At 48.2% G+C, this 25,711-nt stretch overlaps 1 protein-coding gene across 50 annotated transcripts in view; it reads right to left on the bottom strand.

Moving 5' to 3' along the window:
- Positions 1–9,653: 9,653 nt before the first annotated feature.
- The window catches only part of Celf4 (CUGBP Elav-like family member 4), a 273,122-nt gene continuing 257,064 nt past the window's right edge, over positions 9,654–25,711 (bottom strand). For 9 of the 50 annotated variants that reach the window (XM_060377526.1, XM_060377528.1, XM_060377529.1 and 6 more), the window contains exons 11-15: positions 20,907–21,050; positions 17,207–17,285; positions 16,765–16,936; positions 12,380–12,464; positions 9,654–10,340 (exon numbers count right to left, since the gene is read on the bottom strand). In XM_060377526.1, the coding sequence (XP_060233509.1) occupies positions 12,411–12,464; positions 16,765–16,936; positions 17,207–17,285; positions 20,907–21,050 (449 nt within the window). In that variant the 3' untranslated portion in view covers positions 9,654–10,340; positions 12,380–12,410. Of the gene's footprint in view, positions 10,341–12,378; positions 12,465–16,764; positions 16,937–17,206; positions 17,286–20,906; positions 21,051–25,711 lie in introns of those variants that run through there. The other 41 variants (XM_060377551.1, XM_060377552.1, XM_060377555.1 and 38 more) reach the window with 7 other exon arrangements.

The following is a 25,711-nucleotide window of genomic DNA, read 5'->3' as shown; positions in this document are numbered from 1 at the left end:
ATCCCAGCACTGGAGAGGCAGAAACAAAGGGTTTACTAACCACCCAGATTAGCCTATTTGGCAAGTTTCCAGCCACTGAGAGATACTGTCTTAATAAAAGGTGTACAGTGCCTGCTGATGTTATCCTCTGACTAGACACACACACATACACACAAAGAATAGAATAGAATCAGTGGTGAGACTGCTTTCCATCGGGTGGTCAGGCTTCTCCAGGAAAGGAAGGTGAAATGGACAGTGAACAGCTATTGTTCACACTGGCCACAGTTGTTGGCTTTTTTTTTTCTTTATTTTTAATGGTCTGGTATCTATATGCAGTATAATGTAAGCTTAACACCTGAAGATTAAATAGAAGGCACCCAACTATTTTATGTTGGGCTTAGAATACAGCAAAGTTTTAAAAATTATTCAAAGAACTCCTGTATAGCCACAGTCTTCAGAGTTCACATTGCTGCTCATTTGCTTGGTCACTCACTGTTTCTTACAGATATATAAACAACCATACCATTACTTATTTTTGAGAATACTTGAAGGTAGACGTGAAGATCCAGTACCCTCTGTCTCTCAAATAGTTCTGCAGGTACTTTCTAAAAACAAGGACAGCTTATTATATAACCATGGTAATGAAAATCAGAAAGTGAACGGAAGACAGTACAGCATCATATAATTTAATGCATGGATCTCATTTGACTCTTGTCATTTGCTGTATTAGTGTTCCTTACAAAAACAAACCAATGGGCATGTTCTGGACGAGGTTCTAACTCAGAATCATGAATTGTGATTAGTGGTCATGTTTCTCAAGAGGGGTATAAGCCATTAATTTAATAGGATGTCCCCAATTTGGGCTCATATGATGTTTCCTGATGGTTTGATTCAGATTATGTATTTTTTAGCAAGAAAAAGTGGTGTCATGTCATCAGGCTATCACACAGGAGGCTCTTGACAGTTTCACCATGATCCAGGAGATATGAGCTTGGGTCATCTGGTGATGTTGGCCAGGTTTCTCCACTGTAGAACTTTGAGTTTTTCATTTAACACTGTCTTGGTGGAGGAGAATTTTTGAGAACATGTGCATGCTGTTTCTCAGCTGATTTCATAATCCAGTAAAGTTTCCATCCCTCCCAGTGAGATCCTGTCTTTCACCGTGGGCCCTTGACTTACACTCCACCATCCCAATGCAAGGAGACCAAAAGCAGAGGGTCTGTTTCTTGTCCTCAAAGTGTTCACTGGGGTGAGAGCTGCAAACTTCAAGCAATGCAGAATAGGGGATAAGCCAGGCAGGCCCAGCCAAGGGATCCTGCTCTGAGGGAAATAGGAGGTCCTCTGAAACAAATGAGCCCTGGACTCCAGATTAAGGGACAAAAAGAATTCAAATGGCATAAGGGTCTATATTCATAAACCAATCTTCAGGGTCCCAGTGGGATGTTGCCACAGGGACCATCATCCCAGGAGCTCCCAGACCATGTACTTCTGGTCTCTATACAGAATGGAGCCAGGTGAATGAGGGGCATTGCTGAGAGTGTGCAGGCCAGAGGACCATGGAAGTTCTCCTCCACCCCTGCCTCTTCTTATACAGACAAGTAAATGCTGCTGGGTACCTGCTATGTGCCAGGCCTGAATTAATGCTGAAGTAGCTCTTGATGAAATGGGTAGCTGTCTCTAGCCCAGCATGCTGTCTTCTGCCCAGAGCTGAGGACAGACTATGGGGGTGGGAGGAATACTGTGTGAGCCTCTGTTTCCGGGGGTGCATGCCATATGCATGGGGCAAGCTGTGAGTACTCATGCTATGCTCCACTTCTCTTCTGGCTGCTGCCCCTTCTAGCACTTGGCAGAAAGCTTCAGGAACACTGGAGTTGGGACATACCCTAAGACCCAAGAGACCTGCTCACTCATCAGAGAGAAAAAAAAAAAATGTTGCAGAGAGATGTGCTCCTCTCCAGGAAAGCCTGATTCTACTCTTCTGGCCTGTAGTTAGACCGTGTACCTTTTAGGTTAAAAACACAGCCAAGAGGCTCTGAGCCCTGAGTCACACATGTACTCCGAATATCCAGCATAATGGCAACACTAAGAGAGAGACGACAGGGATTCGGCCCCAGTTCAGCTATGCACTCTGAGACTACCACACTCCATTGAAACTTACCTGTATTCTGGGGCTTAGGGGTGCTGGGATTCACTAGGGAGGTGTCATGACGATCGTAAGTGTAATGGTTTAAACAAGGTCCTGTATTTCTTCGAGTCTGGGCTCCTCCGTTCTTCCATGCTTTCCAACTTTAGGTCTCTCCAACTCCCACTCATCCTGCAACACTTGGCTTAGGTACCTCCTCTCCAGTCTAGGCTACTTGCCTTCCCTCCTCTAGCCATTTGGCCCCTCATGGTTCACCTACAGTTCTCTTCTGATTGTCTAGGAATGAAGGAACAAGGGCAGCTGATTTTTAATCCAGGTTCCACAACTTTCTTGCAGTGTGATTTGGGGCAAGTTACCTCTAGGGTTACAGATTAAAACAGCTCTGCAAGGTACCTGGGAGGCAGCTGTTTTTTCACTGCCTTGATCTCTCTCTTTCTCTTTCTCTCCCCACCTTATTCCTTAGCCCAGTTGCATGAGCACTATGAATGGCTGAACACATCAGGAAAAAAATGCTGTCCCTTCAGTTATTTAGATTTAAACTGGAGAGGTCAAGGCTAACCCAAAGAGAAAGGCCCTGAGCAGGGCTGGAATGTTGTGAGGCTAGGCTTAGGGCAAGTGTTTGGGGCCTGCCCAACAGAACCTCATCCTCCAAGGCTACACATTCTGCCTACACTGGTAAAAATGACCCACAGTGACCTCATTTCTGAGGACTTTCTTTGATATCTAAGAGGAAAGCAGGGAGCAGAAAGCCAAAATGGCAGCTCATTCCTGGCCTCTTGATCTCATGATACCCCATGATAAGTCCATGGCCCACAGACATAGTTCCCAGGAAGAGGCAGGAGGAATCATGACAAAAATGAGTCACAGTGGAGGTCCTGAAAACAGGAAGCACTCTCATGCCTTAGCTGGAGAACCAAGGGCCTTTAGAAGTGGCTAGAGACAGAGAATCAGTCCACATTCAATCTTAAGATTCCTTGTAGGGCTTTCCCTGGAGTTCAGCATCCAGTGAAACAACTGACATAGCAGAAAAGGCTTTCACATTTCCAGGAGCTGCAGAAAATGTTGGTAAATGTTTATATTCACTGAATTTCCCCTTGCTAATAATAATAATAAGAAAAAAAGCTTAGATATTGGGATTCTTTTCCCTGTCCTTCGAAACTGTCCTTTCTGCCCCTGTCATTACCAGTTGCTACCAGGCAGAAGAAACTATGCACACACTAGCCATGTAGCGTGCCCCCTTGTTCCCTCAGTAACTCCAGTTGCAGCATAAATTTGTCATGAGAAGGGAGAAGAACAGTGGTTACCAACTCAATGTAGATATAGACATTTTATAAGCAAAAGGGAGATCTGAAGGAAATAGGTAGTGAGATGGGGGTAATGCGAGACACAGTGCAAGGGTGGAGGGGATCAAATAGTCTGCCACCAAGGAGAAGTGACAGCAGAGAGAGACAGATGCAGCAGCAGCCCTTTGGCTCCAGGCAACTTTATCAAAGGACTTACCTTTTCTAGCCACATTTTTTTTCCCTCGGTGACAATGACACTATCATCATAGAATTATTGTGAAGATGAGAGTCTAATTAAATAGTTCTCACTACAAAACCTAGCACAAAGCAAGCACTGAATACATTATAGCTACACCATGCCTCAGAGTGGGGTCTCCACAGCAAGGGTGACTGCTCAATGGAAGCCCCGAGTATCCACTGCCGAGGCAGATCCCTACCTAGTTCTGTCTATCCCCACTAGAAACATGTGTAAAGCTGCAGCATGGTGTGACAGCATATACCTATAATCCCAGAAGGCTGAGGCAAGTTCAAGATCAGCCTAACATACTTAGTAAGACTGTTGGGGGAATAAGCTGAGTTACTGCCACTGATACATCAGATATCTAACTAAAGACCCAATATAAACTGGAAAGACTGGTGATGCTGGAGGGAAGAAGGTGCTAGGGTCAGGATCAAAGACTTGATTGTACCCTTTTGCCCACCAAATTAACTTGCAGCTTGAGGCCATCTGAGCCAGAAGGAGGCTGGCTGCAGGCAGAAGGAATCACAGCAGCCCCAGGGATGCTCACAGAGTAAAGAAAGAGCAGAGGGTGCCTGTGTGTCAGATGTCAGCTAACTGGTGACCCTGGATAGGAGCAACAAGTACCAGACTTATGTAAACCCAGTATGATAAGAATTATCCCAGGGTAGTGTGGGCTGGATGAGCTTTACAAAACCTGACCTAAGTGGTTTAGTGTTAATTTCAAGCTCTGGGTGGGATGCCAGCAGTCAGTGGGATATAGTTAAAGAAGGAGAAGAAGAGGGTTATAGCCCAAATGATGTTCATTCTGAGCATATATTCAGTCAAAGATTCCTACTTTAAGGGATGGAGGGTGGTATTATCCCTATGTAAAGAAATCAAGCCTCAAAAACATTAACCACCTTTTCGAAGTGACACAGAAAGGTAACTTGGTGTGGAACCCTGGTCTGAGTCACAGCCCAAACCTTCACACTCTCAGCTCTCAGACACTGGGCTCTCCACCCTCTCCTCTTGTTACAACCTCTGGTACAACCTCTGGTTAGACTCCCATCACCATCAGCAGAGGTGAGGTCTACCAGAATTCCCTGAAGAGTCACATAGACAGACTACCAGGAGAAAGGATCTGGGGTTAAAGGAGGGGCCTGAAGATCAGGAGCTAGCTAGCCTAGCCTGGGGCAGCTGGGACTGTGGGGACCAGAGGCAGGAGCAAGGGTGGTGAGAATTTGAAGGGAGGAGAATAGGTGGCTTTTAGTGATGGATGGAAGTTTAAAGCAAAGAACTGAAGCCCAAGAACCCAGTGGGAGGGGTGCGTTGGCTATGCCACTTACTCCACACGTGCTATTAGCACTACTCATGAAACATTTTCAGAACATCTACTTCTTTGGAACAAGCCCCAGTGATCTATAATTTGTCCTTGCAAGCAGAGTGACTCAACAGTGATGACAAATCTAACTGCCAGAAGTTAATAGTCTATTGAAGGTGATACATCAATGGCAGCTAATAATTTGTGTTTGAGGAGTGATTCTATTTTGGGAACTGGCCAAGTAGCATTCATGGTCAAGTCTGATGCTGTTGCCTTGGGCTGAGCTGAGCTCAATGCCCACATATCCCCTTATTCACCTTACCAGGCAGACAGGCAAGCAAGCCTGTCTAGATTCAGCCTGATTCACTCACCACAGACCCTGTGCCAGAAGGATCAGTAGAGCAGCTGCCAAGTTCCCCAAACACTACTAGTACTGGGAGTGAAGACAGTGCAACATCGGTCAGAGAGAGGCTCTGGCATGTCTGTGTCCCATGCTACCCATACTCTGAATGTGGGGAGGCTGAGGAAGAATGGAACAAAAGCCAGACCATTGGAAAAGCTAGGAGACAGGAAGGAAGTCATTGAAAGGTCCCCATCTTATTTTCATATAGGCAGCATTGAGAAAGCCAGCAAGGGGGAGGGGGATTGATGAGGAGAGGGCTAGGACTTGAAAAGGGTAGAGGAGGAGCTGAAAGGACTTTGCAAGGCCTTCAGGGGGCATGCCCAGTCACTGATAAGGTGCTACACAGGGTCATACATGAACGCAGGCCTACCCTGCAAGATAGGCCATGTTGGCCAAGTTCCCACCAGCTGGTAGACCTCAATGCAGAAAAAAAAGCTAAGAGTAGAAGTGAAGCATGTACCAATGATGTTCCTTGTATCTGCCACCTGTGTCAAACTGACTCACAAACTGACAGGAGAGGAAAATAGGGGTTGGCACACAGGGTGCATGATGCAGCTGTCTTTAGGAGTTATGCTAGAAATAAAGGGTTTACAGTAATGAATAGTTATCTCTTACAAATAGGGGCTCCTGAAAGTGATACACCACACTGCAGGTGGGATATGCATAGTGGAGGGGTATAAGCTAGAGGACAAAAACAAAACAAAACAAAAAAACAGAAATTGGTGTAGGCTTCACTTGGGCTGTTTTGACTTTCCAGATCAAAAGTGCCTCACTAAGAAGGATGTGGGAACTATGGAGCTCCCTATAATCTCATGGAACATATGTGAACATGTTCAGCAAGCTTTCAAGGGCTCTGTACCTTGCCTCGGATGTTCAAAGATTGCATTCTGTGCTCAGTATGCAGAACACTAGTTGCTTGATGTGCGGCCTTGCCTGCTGCCCAGAGTTTATTTTCTACAACTGGTAAATTCACACCACGGCTCTGGTGACAGAATCTCTCCATTCAGTCATGCGTTGAAGAGGCAGAAGTGGCTCGCAAGCATCTCATCCCTTCTCTGATGGCAATTCCAAAGGTCCCTGCAGCCCTAAACCAAAACACCTCTGTGGCCACAGGGTAGGCCAGTGGCCTGGACACAAGGGTGACAGTGGCAGGTAAATACAAAGGATCACATTGTGTGGTCAGTACCCTCAAGGCCTGAGAATGACTGGTAGCTGAAGTTGTCTTTCTCTAGCTGGTATGATGCATTTCAGCTCTTAATAGCTACAGAAACCACAGTTTAACGTAGTTCAGGCCTCAAAACCTATAAACCCGTTCTCATTCCCCAGAGAATGTTTTAGAAATTATCTTCCTACTCATTACAAAGTATTACAACATCAGACCAGTGCAGCTACTAAAGTGAACTCTTCCAAGAAGTCTGGCTCCTGGGATGGGCAGAGCTGGCTTTCCCTTAAGTTCACATCCTGTTGGGAAGACCAGGGTATATGAATTAATTTTGGCATAGTAAGTCTACTCTATCATAGAACTATCCCACAGTGGCTCTATCCATATTTGCTGATACATGGAGGTCTCTTTTCTCTAGCTGACACTTCCAGGGCCTGGATGAGACATGGGGCAGGTGCTTGTCACCAGTAAGAAAAGTGGGAAGAAGGGTCCCTGGGCACCAGGGATTGCTCTGAAGCTATTCTTATCACCATTCTTAACACTCCTCTTTGGAGAAGCCAAGCAGTACTGAAGCAATGTCTCATACTCCGAAACAATGAATGGCTTCCTGCTCCCCAAGGCTCAATCTCCCTCCTGCAGAGACCTTATACTACACAACTTCCTGACCCCTAACTATGGAGAGTGAGGAACTCTTGGATCCTGTCCATCCCTAGACCAGATTTCAGGGTTGAATGCTGAGACCTAGGGAACATTGAGAAGGTATCTCTCAGGCTGGAGAGATGGCTCAGAGGTTAAGAGCACTGGTTGCTCTTCCAGGACTCTGGTTCAATTCCCAGCACCCACATGGCAGCTCAGGCCTGCTTATAAGTCCAGTTCCAGGTGATCTGACACCCCACAGAGACATATATGCAGCCAAGACACCAATGCACATAAAACAAAAATAAACTTGCTTTCCTCTAATTTTTTTTTTTTTTTCTCTCAGGAAGGGCCTGAGAAACACATGTGGCTAGTATTCCTCTGTCCAAGCTGTCACTCAGGAGCCCCATCCCTGGTCTCCTACAAACCCTGTTTCTTGTCGTTTCTTGTTCTGTCCCATTAGGACATTATTCATCTGTTCCCAAGGCATCTAAGGTATTCAGAGCTTATGTCATGTCTAAGTGTGGGACAGCACTCCTAAGAGGCTTCCCAGAACAAGGCTCCAGCTCCTCTTTCTACACACTCTTCCCAGGACAGTGACTCCAAGGGCAACATCCACACTCCTGTTTTCTCCATCCAGGCAAACTGTCCTTGGATGTACAGGACCAAGAGCAAAAGGCTCCATGTCAAAGTTGGATTGTGTCCCGTCTCTCCACCGTCTCCTCCCTGAAGGCACAACATCACCTTGTCCAACTCTAGGTGAATCTTCAGGTCAGAAAGCCTTGCTTTCCTTTTGTCAGAAAGGAAAGGGGGACTGTGATATTTATGCCTAGACACTGTGACCAACTCTCCCCAAGAAGCCCAAAACCAAATGAATTTGCAATGGAGCCTGCGATATGCCAGTTGAGGTTTCCTTAGGGTAAACAGGCCTGCCTTTTATTGTTCCCATACACTGCCAGGGTCACAGTGAAGACCTTTATGGTAGGTCTCAGAAAGAACAAGGTCCTGCACAGACCTTTGATACCTTGAAGGACAACTGAAGAGAACCTGAGAGGTACAGAGAAATAAGGACTCTTTGAGGGCTTTTTTTTTTTTAAACTGTGCTTTATTTAGGGCTAAGCTGGAGAAAGCGTCATCCAATAGTTACAGAAGGTTACAAGGAGTTTTAGGGAGTCAGTGTGAAAAGAGCAGTTGTACTGAACTGCAGCTGAATTTTTTTTTTTTACAACATCTGGACATCCTAAAAGGAGGAGTCAAGAGAAACAAAAAGAAAACTAGATGAAGTAAAACAACAAGAAAATAGAAAGAAAAGGGAGGAGGCCTGAGAGCAACCAGAATTTTGTTGTTCTAAAGAAAAAAAAGATACTTCCGAGATCCCTCTGGCCTCCAGATGGACATCAATGAGCAGCTCTTGAGGCAGAATGCAAAGCAAGTCTTCCCAAGGGTGCAAATAAATTATAATAAATATGTTATACTTTAAAATATATGTGTTCTTAAATAATTCAATGTTTTTTTCTGATTCTGAGTTTTTTAAGCAATGTCTTTAACTGCTCTAAAGTCATTTACCAAAGATAAATATCGTGCTTTCATTAAATAGTTTTCCTTGTTTTTTTCTCTATCATTACAATTAAAAGTCCTACAAAATATGCAAATTTATTTACAGAAAAACAGAGCCGGCATCATTTAAACATCCCTGTTTTTCAAAATTCCTTGTAAACAGTTTCAGAAATTCTTCAAAGATTGTTTGTTTCTCTCTCTTGTTAAGGTTTTTGTGTGTGTGTGTGTGTTGTCTAGTTGTTTGAAGATGAAAAGTTCCCAGTTCTCCCTGGCCTGGAAAGTCTCCGGAACAAGCACAGAAGGCGAGTGAAGCAGAGGTGAGGAGGGCGGAGAGAGCGCGCGTGCGCGCGGCTCCTGGGCGGGCGGGCGAAGCAAGAGGCGGCAGGACGCTTCCGGAGAGGCGCTTCCTGGAGGAGTGGCGCTTCCGGCTGGAGCCCGCAGGTCTGGACAGCCCGGTCTGGCCTTTGGGGGCCGAGTCCGACAGCACTCGCGGGGAGACGGGATCGATGCTCAGTCTAAACTCTACAGAAGTACAGTCCTACAACATCTGGGATTTTAGCATAACGCTAACTTCTATAAGGTTTTTTTTTTCCTTTTTTTGTTTTTTGCTTTCCTCTAATTTTTTTCTTCTATGATATAGGTATTTTAAACTTTTTCCTTTTAAAATTCTGTACAACTATTATGATTTTTAAGAGGGGGAAGAGTTAGAAGCATTTACAGACTTTTCACAACAATTACCTTGCCTTCGAAGTCTCCTGGTTCCCCTCGTGTTCTCACTCTTCATGGTTAATGACTTAATATCTTTGTCGTTCCCCAAATATCCACCAATCTTTTTATCTTAACAGCTCCATCCGGACATATAATACAGAAAACCATAGGAAAGTTTCAGAGACTTCAATCGGGGTAATCAAAGCGCCTCTCAAAGTATCAAAGAACTAGTATCTTGCTGTTTTAAAAGCGTCAAAGCATTTTTTTTTCCTGTTTTTTTTTTTTTGTTCATTTTTTATTTATTTTTTATTTTTTTATTACTTTTTTTTTTTTTCATAGAATCGCTCTAAGCTGTTTCAAGAACAGCTAGGAGGCAGGAAGGAGGTTGGTCTCCATTCTACCTCTAATTGACAGAGCTACACATCTGCAATAAAAAGTTTGGTCCTTTGGTCCCTAAATAGCTAAAGGAATGACAAATAGAGATGCTCAGTGGCGGCCTCCCAGCCGCCTGCTGGGGACCAGGCCCCTTTGTACGCTTGCCCCTGCCTGACTCAGGCGCCCACGGGCTGGAAAAGCCCCAGGATCGGTTGGCAGCAGCAGTGTCTCCTAGTGCCCAGCCCTTCAGCTTCCCCATCTGGGCTCACGTTATTTCGGTTTAAAGTTGCAGGTTTTTTGTTTGTTTGTTTTATCTCATTTTTCTTCTTCGTCGTCATCTTTATGTCATGTGTATTTTTCCCCAAACACGTGCCCTCTGTACTCCATAGACGCTATACTTTCCTTGAAGAAATGTTACAGTCACACAGAGTGTCTGGAGTCTTCAGCTTGATTGGTATTGGCTGATATGTCAAAGGTGTCGTCCAACAGTTCTCATTTATAAACAGAGAGAGAAAGAGGTTTGTTTTTAATGTAGCCCGTTCAGCATCCTGCCCTAAAATGAAGAAAATCAGTGCTGATTAAGCCAGCTGTGAAAACAATGCATCCAAACACCAACAGGACCCTGCCTCTGGGGAAGATGGGATTTCTGGGGATGGTGGGTGGGAAGGAAGAGAGACCAGTATGAGAATTAGTCATGATCATGATACAGCCAAAAGAAATTTATTCTTCTATTCAAACTGAAAAACCACTGGGTGATCTAGTGGTGATGGTTACAGCTGGGGTTTAGTTGTTGGAAGAGAATTCTTGATTGGCTTCCTTAAGAAGGGTTCTGGATTAAGGGACTGCTAGATCTAAGGGAAGAATTTGGGACTGTGGGATAGAAATTTGTAATTATAACTTGTCCCAAGGGACCTAGCCCAGATACCATATGTATACAGAAGCCTAGCAAACAAGATAGCAGAAATGTGGCAGGCCAGCCCACTCCTCCCCAGCTTGAGGAAAACTAGGAAGACAGAGCTAGCTGCCGCTCAAATTTTGCCAAATGCTTTCCCAAATTCTTTCTAGCCAACCACTTCTTCCCCAAGGTTAGTAACTATTTGCGAGGCTGTGTGTGTATATATATGTATATCTGGATATATGTGTAGAACAGATTCACCTGCACATATGTATATATACATGGATATGTGTGTATGTGTATACATCTATGCACACACATATGCACATACATAATACTTTTCTCATACATGCCAGGGAATTTAGAGGAAATTCAGAACTTCCAGGGATTGGATGGGACAACCTAAAAAAAGGTCAAAATAGATTTAATTATTAAACTTAAAATATTAACTGAAACAGTTCTTGGATTTTTTTTTTCCAATGGTGGTTTTTGTTTTGTTTTTAAGGGGGAAAAAAATCATGATCTGACTAGAATCAGAAGGCGAATGCTTAACCATTGTGAATTAACAAATGAGGCTCATCTCCATTCTAGCAAGCAGCTTCCACTTATACATGGGGGTGACTGTTACATCAAGAAAATTATCACTGCAAAGCCCCCACTGGAGGGGACAACGTCATGCGTGTGTCAATCCATGCTGGCAGGTTTTCACACTGTTGCTTCAACAAACAGCAAACCGTACACAGCAGTCTAAACAATTACAACACCAAAGAAAACAATAATAAAATTAAAAAACACTTGTCAAGGACCCTTTTTCAGTTGTAAATAAAAAGATGCATTTCGCTTTTGTTGCTACTGTTTCATTCAGACCAACCAAAAATACCCTCCCATGACCCCAACCACCCTTCCTTCCCCACATTCAATTTAGCAGAAGTAGCTACAATACAAACCTTACAATTTTTACCAGGCTCTCTCTCAGAGACCTCTGGCTTTGGACTCTAGCTTTTTGGCTTAATTTTTTTTTTTTTATCATTTTGTTACTATAGATATTTTGGTTTTGGTTTTCATATTCCCTTTTAAGGTGAGATTTAAAATAGACTAACTGGAAAAAGACCAAACCTAGGAAACTGTCAATTGAAAAAGGCCCCCAAATTTCTAGAAAAAAATAAAATCACAATATTTTCAAGTGCAAGTAAATCAACCACGCAGAAATATTTTAAGATGTTTTCCTTATTTTTAAGAAAAAAAAAGAATGGTTTATAAGTTAAATGATCCCATGTTTGATAATTGAGGAATTTGTCTTTTAGTTTTACTAATTTTTTTTTGTTCTTTTGTTTTGGTTTTTTTTTTTTTCTTTCTCTATGTGACATCTAGAGAAGCATTAAAAAAAAAGAAAAAGAAAGGAAAAGAAAAATAAAACGCTGAACAAGAAAAACCAAACAACAGAAAGTAAAACCACTGCAAGCACCAAGAACGAAACAAAAATGAGCACAGCAATAGAGACCGTGGCAGCACAAGGGTTAAGAAAATGCACGTGTGATCATGACTGGCCAATCATCCACGGGTACGACATCCAAGAAAAACGCTCCAATCACAGCACCTCCACGAAACTTGACGGCAAGTGTCATGCAACCGATTCTTAGCCTTGTTACATGACGCCATCATGTCACACTGTGAACTTTGAGTTGATTTGAACTTACGGATGGGGGACTTTTCTCCACTCTCATGTGATTACGTGAACTTTATTCCTAGCTCAGCGCGAGACTGTGGTGGATTTGACTGGCCCTGGTTGGGTTGTTGGAATTTGGTTGAATGACAAAAGAAGAAAAGATTTATATATATATATTTATATATGTAGAGAGAGAGAAAGAGAGGGGGAACAAGAGAGTAAGGGGAGGGCTGGGAAGGGGTCGGGCAAGTGGAATTAGAGAGGGAAGAGGAACAAGGAGAGGGTTGAGGGTAAAGAAGGGTAAGGAAGAAGTTAAAATTAAAAGGGAAAATATTTATACAGCACCAGACCACAGCATCAGTCTAAAAGCTTGGATGAGAAAAACAGCAGTCAAATCATAAGGGAACCAAAAGGAACTCAAAGGATGGAGGAAGCCAGCAGACAGACAACATGAGCACATCAACACACACAAACACACACAGCTACTTATGCAGACACATGGCACACCATGAACAGGAGCAGAACCTCACACGGGGCCCCTAAGGGCGCCCACCATGCGTTGGGAAGAGGAAGGGGTACAGGCAGTTTGGTGAGGGGGGGCCAGAAAAAAATCTAACAGCCCCTCACACCACCATAGCCAGCAAGCAGGTCTCGGGGAGCAAGCTCCATCAACACCTTCAGTTCTTTCTCCCCCACGTGTAGAGCTCTCCTCACCTGAGGGCCTGCAGGGGTGCCAGTGTGCCCTGGTGGGCTGTGCAGGTGGGAAAGGTGAGTCTCCTGAGTCACTTTGCCACCACAGTGTAGTCCACCTGGGCGGCACCCTCCCACCTCTGGATCCCACCTCAGAAAGGGTGTTCCTGGGTTACAGGGCACCTCTGTGCTCACACTTCTTTGCTCTGGCAAACCAATGTCTTTTGTTTCAAGATTCAGAGCAAATGACATCAGAATCCCTGGTGTCCTGTAATGCCTGAGCACTAGCACTTTCTTTTGTGATTACCTCATCCTCTTACTCGCTCAACAGCTGGCCAACTTGAGCTTCCTTCTGTGCTGTGAGGTCCTCAGAGAGGCCTGCGGCTCTCAGCTAAGAAAGGGCCATGTAGAGAGCTGCAGGGTGGGGCTACAGAAGGCAGTGTGCTGGCCTTGGCCCCTGCTGCTCTTTCCTTGGCTCTGTGGACCCCTCCTCCATTCTCCCACGCCTCCTCCACACTATCACCAGCAGCTTTCCCAGCTGTCCCAAGTCCCTAGCAGGAACCCTCAGGGTTAAGACTGACTGCTTTCCTCTGTAGACATCATTACGCTGCTCACTTCTGGGGTTCTTTTGGATCGATCCTGCTCTAAGTCCCCTCCCAAGGTTATCTGTGAGCTTGCTCCCTGTTTTTCTGCAGCACCCGGACCTGTGCCAAGACCTGCCCATCCTCACTTTGTCTCCAGGATCTCTGACCCACTAGCCCCTGTGCAGTCAGTCCACTTCCAGTCTGTCTTGATTTCCTTGAAAGTGGAGTAAGCCTAGAATCTCACAATGTTACTTATGCTGTCTAAGCAACTAGGCCCACACATGGCCTCCACTCTGTCTGTCAACTCACAGTGCGTTCTTTGCTTTTCATGCATCCTGACTGCTACCCTCCTCTGCATTTCCAGCTCCTCACAGGAGCTCTTACAATGCCCCATCCCTGCTAGGCTACCTAGATAAAGGGTCCTTTTGCCACGAGAAGAGTCCTAAGAACTAAGGAGTACATTGCCATTGGGTGTTAATGTTGGCAACTGTTGTAAGACATGTTGGTTCTAGAGCCAGAACTCCCTATCCGCACTCTGCTCTTCCGGTCTCCCCAGTTTCAGTCCAGCTGTTCTGTGGTGCCAGACACTATCTTTGGTGTGTGGACTCAGACCTGAATGTATACAGCCCCTCTTCTCAGAACTCCATCAAGGAACTCTCTCATACAGCCCTCATCTCTTCTATACACATCTCTCACAGACACCCAGTATAATCTCCATGTATCCATTCCCTAAAGAAAGCTATCTCACAGAGCACAGAGCCCTGGGTTGGTAACAGGGTCCTGACCGACACAGACAAGCTGAGATCAAGTCTGGAACATTCTGGTCCACCATCCTGACCCAGGCAGGACCAATTCAGATACACCATCTAAAATAGCTTGACTCTAGCCATTGATGACCCAGACCCGAAGCTGTAGTCCAGCCTTCCACGGGTTGGGCACACACCAGGCCCAAATAGCTAGTGGAGATGGAAACCAGCAAGCGGGGAGAGCCTTTCTGTCCCCAACCTCAACCCTACCCTATTGAGGCCTCTGTCTGTGGAACCAAACCCAGCCATGTTACCCAGCTACCTTGCCTGAATCTCTCTTCCCCTGAGATGTCTTACAGTGGCTCTGACTTGGCCTTGGAAAACACCAAACCTCTGAACAGCCCACCTTACTACTACATGGTGACCACCTAGTCGAAGTCACCTCCTCACCACCTGGCTGCTGTCAGCTTCACCTGGTCCCTCAAGCCTCTACTCAGGCCTCCTTCTCCTAAGTGACTAGCTTACACTTCATCATTTAGCAACACCTTCCACTGACCTATGACAGCACACTCTTTGAACTGCCTGTGGTGTGTGTATGTATGTGTGTGTGTGTGTGTGTGTGTGTGTGTGCACGTTGTGTAACATGCTCGTCTCTGTACCCCCAGCCCCGAGTCTAATGCCCAGCACAAAATGGTGCTCAGATTCTGTGGCCCAACATGCCCGAATCTACACATAAGGCAGAAATAGGCGGGGCTGGGGAGTGAGGAGGGCAGGGTCAGCTTTGCTCTTCCAGGGTCACAGAGTGTTAGCTAATGTTCACCCAGAGGGAAAAGACCCCTGCTCCAGCTGATACAGAAGGGTCTTCTGCTGGCGTCTGTACCCCTGTTGGGAAGTGTGAAATGACATGAGAGACCCAGAATTTGGAGATTCCCTCCCATACTCCTGATCATGAATCTCCACATACATGCTTTAACTCTCACATGCTCAATCTTTCTTACAGACTCTGTTCTCCTGTCACAAGGGCTGAATTGTGGGTGTCACCCCAGGGTCCTCTCTCCCTTCCACACCTTCTGCTATGTCAGGAAAAGCAGCTTTGACTCTGCCTTCAAATTTCATCTAAACATTCACACGGCCTGATCTGCCTAGATTAAGGTCAATACAGCAGATCTCTGTTGCAGCCCTTATAGCAACAACACAGCAACAGGCTATCTCAGCCTCCCTAAAGAACCCTCTGACACCCCGTCTCACCTCAGAAGAGAGCTAAGTCCATGCAGTGGCCTGCAGGCTCCAAGCAGCGGCTCCCCTCTCCCCTGGGTGTCTCCCACTTCTCAGTCTCCCTGCAACACCTTAAGTCCCCTGCTTGCTCCTTAGATATGCTGTCCCTGACCTTACCCCAGAGAGAGGCCACTCATCTCCAGATGGTGCCTCAATCACCTTCTCAAGTCTATTCCACTACCAACTCAGACTGGCCTGACAATCCTGACTACCTAATTGCAGCCCAGCTACCATTCCCATACATACCAAGACTAGGCATTCTATTCCCAGCCCTACCATGTACCCAAAACAGTGCCTGAGGCACCATACTGCTAAATGAAAGGAGGACGGGGTGGGGTGGAGCAGCCTGAGCAAGAAGAGGCCAAGGGTGGCCTTCAGCTCTGGTCCGTGACTAAGCTGAGGATTACTGAGGTGAGCATCAGGGGAAGTGGTAGAGGTGGACTTAGTAGCTTAGAACATTCCCTCAATTCCTTTCCTAGTAATCTGCTCTGCCCAGGAGAACATTTAACCCAAAAAGGAGTTTCTAACTGCCTCCAGCTGCCAGGCGTGGGCAGAACAAGTAAGGTTCCCCAACTTCCAACATTGTACCCTTCCTTCCTCAGCTGTGTGTCCTCCAGCTGTGTTTCCTCCTGCTGAAGTGCTTTTGAAAATCCTTGTCCCTTCTGTCCTGGCTAAACTAGGGCAGTTACAGAGGAAAGGAGTCAAGGAGGAGGCTGCCTGCACACTTCCAGCAGACCTGGGCATGCAAGAGAGCCAGGGAGACTGGGAGAAGGCTCAGCCTGAGGGCATTCCTCACCGCAAGGCCTGAACTGGACATCTACCCACCTAGGGACCCTGGCTAATGACAATGGGAGCCTGAAGGTGCAGGCCCAAGGCTCTGCTCATCTTTTCAAACGTTCCTCGCTTCTGCCCCTCTTGGCCTGGAGGCAGAGGGGGCAGCCAACCCGGTTCTGCCGGGATGGCCTTAGTTCTATGCCTGTGATGTAGGCCTTGAGCCAGGAGTAGGATTGATCAGGGCGCATCGGGTCCAAGGCACAGGTGAGGGCCGGGCCCAGGAAGGCCTGAGAAGGCGACGGGTCCATCCAAACCTCCCGTCCCTATGCCCCGCCGCCCACGGTTACCTGTGCGAGTCCTGGTCTCCCCCGGGGGACGCTCCCGCCGGCGCTCAGTACGGGCGATTGGCGTCTTTGGGCCGTTTCAGCTGCACCTTGAGCCTCTTCATGCCTATCTGGAAGCCGTTCATGGCCTGGATGGCGGTCTGCGCGCTGGCCGGGTTGTCGAAGCTCACGAAGCCTGGCGAGACACGAGGGACCAGGGCCTGGGTTTCCACGGGGCCGCCCGGGGCCGCTGCGGGCGGGAGGGGAGGGGAGGGGCGGGGCTCGAGGCTCCGCCCCCGGCCCGGCCCGGCCTCAGCCCCGCCCCTCCGCCCGCAGGCCCCTCCCGGCCTGGCGCCCCGGCCCGGGCTAGACTGCTCCTCGGCTCCCGGTGGCGCCGGCGCCCGCCCCCCACCCCGGCCGGCCCGCCACCTCGGCCCTCTCCTCCCGCGGGAGAGGGCGGACACACCTGCGGGCGGAGGAGCTTATTGCACACTGTCCTCCCTGACAGGAGGGGGCCTGGCAGCGGGAGGGCACGGGGTGCCGGCCTGGGGAGAGAGAGGAGTGCGAGGGCCGGGAGGGAGGAACGTCGGGGAAGCCACTCCACCGCCCCGTCACCCCCTTCCCAAAACCCGCCTCACCCCTGGGGCTGTGCGCAGCCCTTGCCACTTGTGGGAAGCCCCTTAGCTAAGCACACACCACGTGATGTGTCCTGCACCAGCCTTCCTAGGGATGTGGAGCGCCTGCCACTACCGTTCTGCTCTGCGCTTCATTGCTAACTAACACCTGTAGATACACCAGATTGTGGCTTAAGTTGGGAAGTCGCCTCTGAAAGCAGTTTCTCATATAGATATCACGTAAGCAGTTCCCTAACTGCCCGGGAGAAAGGGGTTTCTGTGGTCCAGCGGGCTTGCTTATAGGCAGGTTGCTAGGGACCAGAACGGAGGACATCAAGTAAAAGCATGGCTTCCTGTCACAAATCTCCAGGAAGTACACTTTCAGAGCTTTGTTTCATTCCGTTTCAGGGGCTTATCTTCTGTAAAAACGGACCTAGGTCCTGTGCAGCATTTGAAACCCAGCGTGGCTGACATGCTCAGGCTATACACGGAGCATGCTTGTCTCCAGATGGCTGTAAGATAGGGAAGAGATCATTTTGTGGCCAGACCCTGCGTGTAGCTGCTTTTCTGGATATTTGCTGCATACCTCTAGCCTGCCCCTGGCTGACGTAGCCACGCCCTCGCTCTCCTGATTTTTTCACTCTCACTTTCCTGCTCACTCCTTTTTCCCTTTGCACTCTCCCCAGATACTGTCTACATCTGGCTCTTCTGTCTTCCTCTTGTCCCCTTCCTGCTTTGCTCAACTTATTCATGCAGCTGTATATCATGAAAGATGAAGGAAGAGGGTGTATGTGTCTCACTTGTGCACATATGGACACAAGTGCAAGCAGAAGTGATTAGAGTCAGGCTCCAGGCAACAAAACCAGCATCAGCGTGCAAATCAAGTGGCTAGGAGCCTCCGGTCCAAATCCCCTCTGGCCATCTCCCTCCTGTATGTCTGGTGACTAAAGACAGGTGCTCAACAGATCCGGAGCAGTTTTCATTGTGTGTGAAAGTCTGTTTTCACTGCTGTCCCCAGACTAAGGAAGACAGAAGAGCAAAGCCAAGCACCTATCCCCACATGACTGCACCCCTTCCCCACTCCCACAGGGGCACCTTTGACACTGACTCTACGTGGACACCCAGGTTCGGTGTCTCTTTCTGATGGGGAGAAGGGGAAAGCTGAGAAAAGTGGGAAAACCTCAGGGCTGCCATCAGTGAAGCCAAAAGGAGGGATAGCCACTTGGAAGAAGTTTGAGGAAAACCAGCAGCCAGCTTTCCCAGCAGCTTCTGGGAAAGGCACGCGCTTCCTGGGAGCCAAGGAGCTGGGAGTGTGTTTGAGCTCAGGGGAACAAGCCCTCCTCATCCAGCTTCCTCAAGTTCCTGGCACTCAGGGCAAAGGTGTATCTGTTTGCAGACTGGGCACCCTTGTGTGTAGGGCTGAGGGTACCATGTCCCATGTTCACTGCTTTCCTTTGCCAGAGAGCCTCCTACCCCATCCCTCAAGGAGTTGCTGGCTTCCAGACATTGAAAGGCCTCAGAGGTAGAGGCTCTCCTTCCAAGGAGGGGCATTTGTGCCACACACTCAGTCATGAAGCTCTGGAAGGCTCTGCTTACCGTTACACAGCCTCTGAGGGGTGGGTGTTAGTTAGCACAGGACATTATTACAGCCTCATGCCTTTTATAAGAGGAACTGTGGCATTTACAAGAGGCTTGCTCTGGCCAAACCTCTGTCATTGACTGCCTCATTGACCCTTAAGGATCTCTTAGGGATAACTGCAGCATCCCTAATTCATAAATGAGGGCACTGAGGTGGTTCAGAGTGTTCACTGGAGCTCTGGCACTACAAGTCTCTGGGAGAGGGGCAGAAGGCTCTGCTGTAGGAGTGAGCCAGGGGACCCAAGTGGCTAAAAGGGGAGGAGAGGGCTAGATTGGCATGACAGAAGCCTAAGAAGAGAAGAAATTGAGCAGAGGTGTACAGAAGAAGGTTTCCAAAACAGAGAAAAGAAAGCTTGGTCATGGGGACACCAGGGAAATGACTTTGAAAACTGGGTTGTGTCCAAACGGACAGCCAATTAGGCAGATGTGATGTGGCTAGAGGCTCCTAGCGGTGTTCTTTACATGATGTTTGTGGTATAAATGACGCTTCTCAGGTAAAGCACAAATGGAGCAGACATCCAGATGAGCTTGATATACATCATCTTAATTCTTAAAGAAACATACCAATCAGATAGGGAGAGGCAAGGTATGCATTTTTTCTCTTTGTTTTTCCATAGCCAAAGAGAAATAAGATGCTGGGGCAACTCTACGTGATTGAAGAAACATGAGTTTCCTGTGATAGCTGCCAGAGGGGAGGGCATAATGATGGCAAGATCTTGACTCTCCTGGAGAACACATCCTGAGTCCCCAAGACTTTCGTGATTCCATACTGGAAAATGCCTTATACTTAATGCTTTGGGATGCTTCTTCATTTTGGGCTCCCTTCTCTCTACCACCCTTAAGTTCCCTGGCCATCACAGCCTGTCACTCCCTCCTCAAACACCAAGAATCTGAGCTGTATGAAGTTTTGGCAGACCAGCTCTGACTCCATGTAAGCACTCTGTGGGTTCTATACTCTTGGGGACTCATGAATAGATATAACTACAACGATGCTCTGACAGGGTAAATGAAAAGAAGGAAGATGGAGCAAGATGGAGTTGAAAGAAAAGGTGTGAGCATGAGGGAGGATCCCATGAGATCTAAACCTTTCTGAATAAAGATATCAAATTTATAAAAACAAAATATAATACGCCCAATCAAAGACTCCTTGCAGAATAGCAAAAGTCTAGTACAGACCTCTTCACTAGTACTGTGAACCCTCTTTCCTCCAAAGGCTCATTTCCTGTCCTTTACCTCTTCTCCCTCCAGCCACATGCCCATTTCAGCCTCCTCTGCCTTCCCTACTGCTTCATTGCGTGGTATCTGGCACAGCTCACAGCTGCTAAGTAGCTGTGGTTTCTACTGAGCTCAGAACTCAAGACTTCCTGAAGGCAATCTCCTCCTGGCTCCTCAACAATGCCCACTCTGGTGGTCTGAAGTGGGTATAAGGGTGGGGTCACTGCATGGCATGAAGGGAGCAAGGAACAGGGCAGGCATAGGAAATGTGGCAGGACAGAGAGGTGGAGAGATGGCTGAAGGGCAGGTAGATAGGGCCTCCGCAGGCTGACAGACCTCTGGATCACTGGCTTTTACCCTAAGGCTCAAAACCAGACTCTCTGAGCATGAGACGCTGTTGGGAAGGTGAGTCATGCTCTGACTCTGCATTCTATCCCCTCACCTCCACCCACAGGGACCTCTTCCTTTTCTTGGTGGCTGGAACTGGGTTTGGGAGCTAGAAAGATTTCTTGGACTGGGAGACCGGAGCTGAGTGTGGGTGGGAAAAGCTGAGAAGCCAAAGGAAAAGCAGAACAGAAGAAAAGGACTGAGATGGAGGCTGAGCCAGGAGCACCTGGGGCAGTGTGAAGGAGCAGGAGGAGTCGGTGGGGGGCAGCCCCCATCCTAGGTGAAGCCGAATGGTTTGTTATCTTTACCCACCAAAGCATTTACTTTGGTTAGTCGCCCGATCCACAAACACTTTCGAGGAGATGACATTACCGAAAGGGAGGAACATCTGCATCAGCTCAGCATCCCCAAACTCCTGGGGCAGATGGTAGATGAGCAGGTTGCAGCCCTCTGGCCCTGCGGTGAGGGGAGGGGATGGGCAGGGAAGAGGGATGGCAGGGTGGGGGAAGAGAGAGACAGAGGAAAGGTGAGTTAGGCAGCGCAGCGGGGAAGGAGGGGCAGGGCTAGGAGGTGGAGGCTCTTTCAAGAAGCAACCCTCAAAGCATGGGGGACTTTACTGAGCCCCAAGTACGAGCTTCAATCTCTATGTGGCCCTGGGCAAGTCACTGAAGCTTTCTGTGTCTCAATGGTCTTTCAGCAAACAGATCAACAGTGACGCCCTGGCAGCAGCTCTGGGGCTGGAAGGGCAAGCAATGAGAGAATGGAGGTGAATATGCCGAGGCCTGATCAGCTGTGTCCCTGGAAATGAGGTGCTGAGGAAGGAGCACAGAATTTGGAGGTACTCCTCCCGCCCTGGGGGTATTCCCTGTTGTTGGGAGGGTGGAGAGCATGGCCCTCACCCTGTGCTGATGGCACTTTACTTTCTCTGCCTTTCAGTCTCAGCTGAGGCCTGGCCTGCGGTCTTCACGTAGATTCCTTCCAAAGGCGCAGCTGCCCTGCTCCATACCTTATGCTCCTTCCTAGCCTTAATGATTGAAAGCAAGATTTTCTCTTCCCGATCCAGCATTTGGTGTAGGCACCGCTTCAGGGAGGCTCCACGGTTTGTCAGGGCACCCCTGAGCTGCCTCCTCTTGTTTGAATAGCAGGCAGCACACTTCCAGCCTGGGAACATCCTTGGGTTGTCCTAAGCAAGTTGTGTGGGACTCACCCCATCCTCTGACTTAGCTACACTGTCGCCACTTTGCAGCTGAGGAAACTGAGTTCCAAACTAAGCTGCCAAAAAACATAGTACAGGGTGTGTAGGGGGGTGGTAAAGTCAAGATATGAACCCAGACTACAGCCTTCATACTTCCTGCCTATCTGTCATGAACCATAAACTTCCAGGCTTCTCTAGGACTTCGTATTTCTGGAATTTCCAGATAAAGCTGTGTCTTTTACAATGGTCCAAAGGATCAATTTTAACTATTCAAATGGAAATCTTCCCTAGTTGTTGTTCTGTTGTCTTAAAAAGCATCTTCTGTGTTTCCCTTGGACTTTGAGGAAACTTTTTTTTTTTTTTTTTTTTTTTTTTTACTTTGAGGAAAGTTAAGGTCACTTCAGTGATGATGTCTAAACATGAGCCCCAGTGAAGGCCATAAGACAGCAGCATGGCCTGCCACCAGCTACATGGCTTAGGCATCCAGAAGCTACTGTCCTCCTCACCTAGAACCAGTGAGGCTGCCAGATAATCCATCCTGGGGACAAATAACTGGCTCTGGGTGCTCTTCTGCCCTCCCACCGTCTTCCTCCTTTGACTGCCCCACCACTACCAGGCCCAGAGCCTGAATATTTCCTTGCCCACTAAAGCCACCTTCTAAGCCACTGACCTCTCCAGCAGCTGGTAGATTCTCCCACTAGGACCTCTGCCAGTGGATGGCACATTCAGAACTAGGCAAGGGTGCGCTTCTTTACCACCACCCACACTTTGGTGGCCCCTTCTCTTAACCCTGTCTGCTCCAACCATGCAATGTTCTTGCTAGTGCATGCCAGCTAAATGTACCTCTTAATGGTCCCTGGTTAGATAGGACCACCTTGGGGGGGACCACCAATGAGGACAAATCTAAGTCATACTTCACCACTCCAGATCCACTCCAGATCCTCTCCCCCAATTGTATCTCCCTGAGATTTCTTCTGGCCTTTTCCTTCTAGTGGCCCAAGTCCATACTAGCTTGGGTTCTTCTCCACGTCACAGAGGTTTTCTCTCCCACAATAAGGTCACTCGCTATGACTGGACCATTCGCCTTCTCCCATCCACATCTCCCTGGGGCCCAACATATGCCTCCCCTCCTGTTCTCATTCATACTCTTCAAGGCTTCCTTGATGGCTCTACTCTACCCCATTCAATTGGAATTGGAATAAACTCCAAATGTAGACTCCTGTATGAGCCTTCAGAGATGTCAGCTCAGTTTTGTCTGCAAGGTGTGGCTGAATGCCCTGCTGTGTCACCCTAACTGGGACGTTAGGAGCCGCTATTGTCCCCGTATTTAACAGTGATCCTGTGCTCCAACTCTTCCCGCAGTGCTTCATTCACAGAATCCAGTCCAACCTAGGGCAATGGTGACATGCAGCTTCAGAGACAGAAAGTGACCAGTTAGCCTCAGGCAGAGCTGCAGCCACACTCACCCCAGAGACCCTTGAGCCATCTGTACACCAGGTGGCCTGGGGATTGGTTCTGGGATCTGTTGGTTTTTAGGCTCAGCTCAAAGACTAGGAGCTGACAGGAGCATCCTCCCCAGCTACCAGTGTGTTCTGACATTCAACAGTAAGCCATGGGTGAGGTGACCATGCTGTGAGAGACTGCCTGCAACAGAGCTGAGGGAACACAGCCTTCTTTCCCATTCAGGCTTCATACCACCTGTGGCACCTGACCTTGTCTGCCTCTGGCCCACCTTTCTTCCTATCTCCTGGGCCCCAGGTTCACCTCATGCTTGCTAACGGCTTTTGTTCCTGGTGCCCCTTACTTGTGGCACCTACCTCCCCACTTCTATGTGCTAGTCTCCCTCTTTCTAAGCCCACAACCTGTCCCTAATGCCATAACCCACTGTGTATACAGCATGGTTCTGCTAGCATCTGTATCCATGCCCCACTCTTTCCTGCCTTCTGTTCCCTAGGGAGCCTCTACATCATGGCCAGGAGAAAGGGATGGGTCCATGGAATATTTTTGAAAGGACAAAGTGAGGCCTGTCACACAGGGCCTGGTTAGGGGACAGGGTATGGTTAAGGTTGCGCAGAGCTGGAAAAGATGTGAGAAAATCAGAGCTGGATACGTAGGGTAGCATAGGTGGGAGTTGGGGGTAGGGGGTAAAAAGCAGAAGGGGACTTGAGTTTAAGGCCAGTAGTAAAGGCTATCATCTCTCTCTCTCTCTCTCTCTCTCTCTCTCTCTCTTTCTGTGTGTGTGTGTGTGTGTGTGTGTGTGTGTGTGTGTGTGTGTGTGTGGCTCTGGCCTAGCTGAGAAAGGTCTGGGCTGCAGGAAGGCAAGCCCCAAGGCCACAGCCCAGGGAAGGACTTTTGGGGTGAGGCAGGCCTTAAGGGACTACTCGCCCTGCCCAGCTCACTGATGGGGGCCTAGTTGGTGCTCAGCTACTGCTAGGCATGGGGATAAGGAGTGGGAGAAGCCTACCACAGAACTCCTGGGTCCTGGGTATGGGGAAATATGATGATGTGGACCTTGGGGGCTGTCTGATGCATGGGGACATGCCCTGTGAGGCTTTGGAGGTGGAAAGTGGGTTGAGACAGGCTGTGTGTAGACATTTGCTGCACGGGGTACAGGAGAGCAGACCTCAGTGAGATTTGATATACACATCTCTCTAGGGAATTGTCCTCACTGTCTTTATTGTGTAAGTGCTGGAGTGGAGTGACTGTATGGAATCACCTAAGCAGAAGGTGACCATTCTGGAGTCAGAGCCTGAGGATGTAGTTTGAAATCCATCCTTGCAACCATTCAGGAGCTTGAGTCCTTTGGGGTTTCTCTCACCAAAGGGATTTGAATCAGTTGGCTCCAAAGCAGTTTCCCTAAGCTCCAGATCACTGGTGCAGTCTACTGCAGAGTCCTCATGGCTGACATTTGGAAACCATTGGAGCCTGCCATTGGCAACTTCTGGGACAGATTTGGTGGCCTTGTTACAGGTAGCTATTACCAGGGCTGAAAAGACGGGTCTTGTTAGTGTCCCTGTTTCTCAAGCTCTGTGGCAGGGCCTCTGAGACAATGGTTTACATAGTATCCCATCTTGCTGTTTCTGTGGATCTTTGTGTATTGAGAGGGAAACTGATGGGTGCCATCATGTAGTCTCTACCAGGGCTCTGGTCCTACCTATCCTGCTCCACCAACACTGGCTTCTGCACACAGCCTTCCAGGGCAACCCTCTTCCTCAGACCTGCGTTGCAGCTGTAGGACACCTCATCCTGCCCATGGAGCCTGTCTGGGAGCACTGCTTTTCTCTCCCAATAACTGGGAGGGTTCATGTAGCCTGTACAGGATGAACTTGCTTCCCTTTCCTGGCCCTTGCAGCCATGAGCATTTATTTCTTCCTGCCCTCCATACTGGCCAAGTCCTACTCCTCAGGGAAGGTCAGTTGACACTACTTCCTGCAGCACCTCACTTCCCCGACCACCTCAGGCTCATCACCATTTCCTTCCCAGTGCCCAGTGTTGCAAAGGCTGCCCCGTTGCTGGAGGCTCCCCTCCCAGCTCTGCTCACACTCTTTGGGAACACAGAGGATGGACCTCAGATAACACCCCAGAGAATGGACTTGTGTGTTCTCCATAAAGCAGAGAGCTCCCTGGATCAGGGACAAGGTCTCCACCAGCAAATATATTCTTAAATTCTGTTAGGACTTATTTAAGAGTAACTGAAAGGGCTTGCAGCAGAAGGAAAACAACCTTCCCATTCTCAAGAGTTGGTTTTTAAGAACCAAGGTACATGCATGTGAGCTGTGTCAGAGCACTGGCAAATAATAATGGGAAGTGGGAGAGGTGCCTTGCTGGACCCTGGGGCATGCTTTTGGTCATCTGCCCCTGGGCTAGGCTACCACTTTGATTTTCAGAGCTGCCCATAAGATGCACACCTCCTTGTATGAAT

Source organism: Meriones unguiculatus, chromosome 2 (assembly GCF_030254825.1).
Source record: "Meriones unguiculatus strain TT.TT164.6M chromosome 2, Bangor_MerUng_6.1, whole genome shotgun sequence".
In the NCBI taxonomy this organism is placed as follows: domain Eukaryota; kingdom Metazoa; phylum Chordata; class Mammalia; order Rodentia; family Muridae; genus Meriones; species Meriones unguiculatus.
The sequence above is the reverse complement of the archived record's forward strand: the minus strand, read 5'-3'. Positions and strand labels throughout refer to the sequence as shown.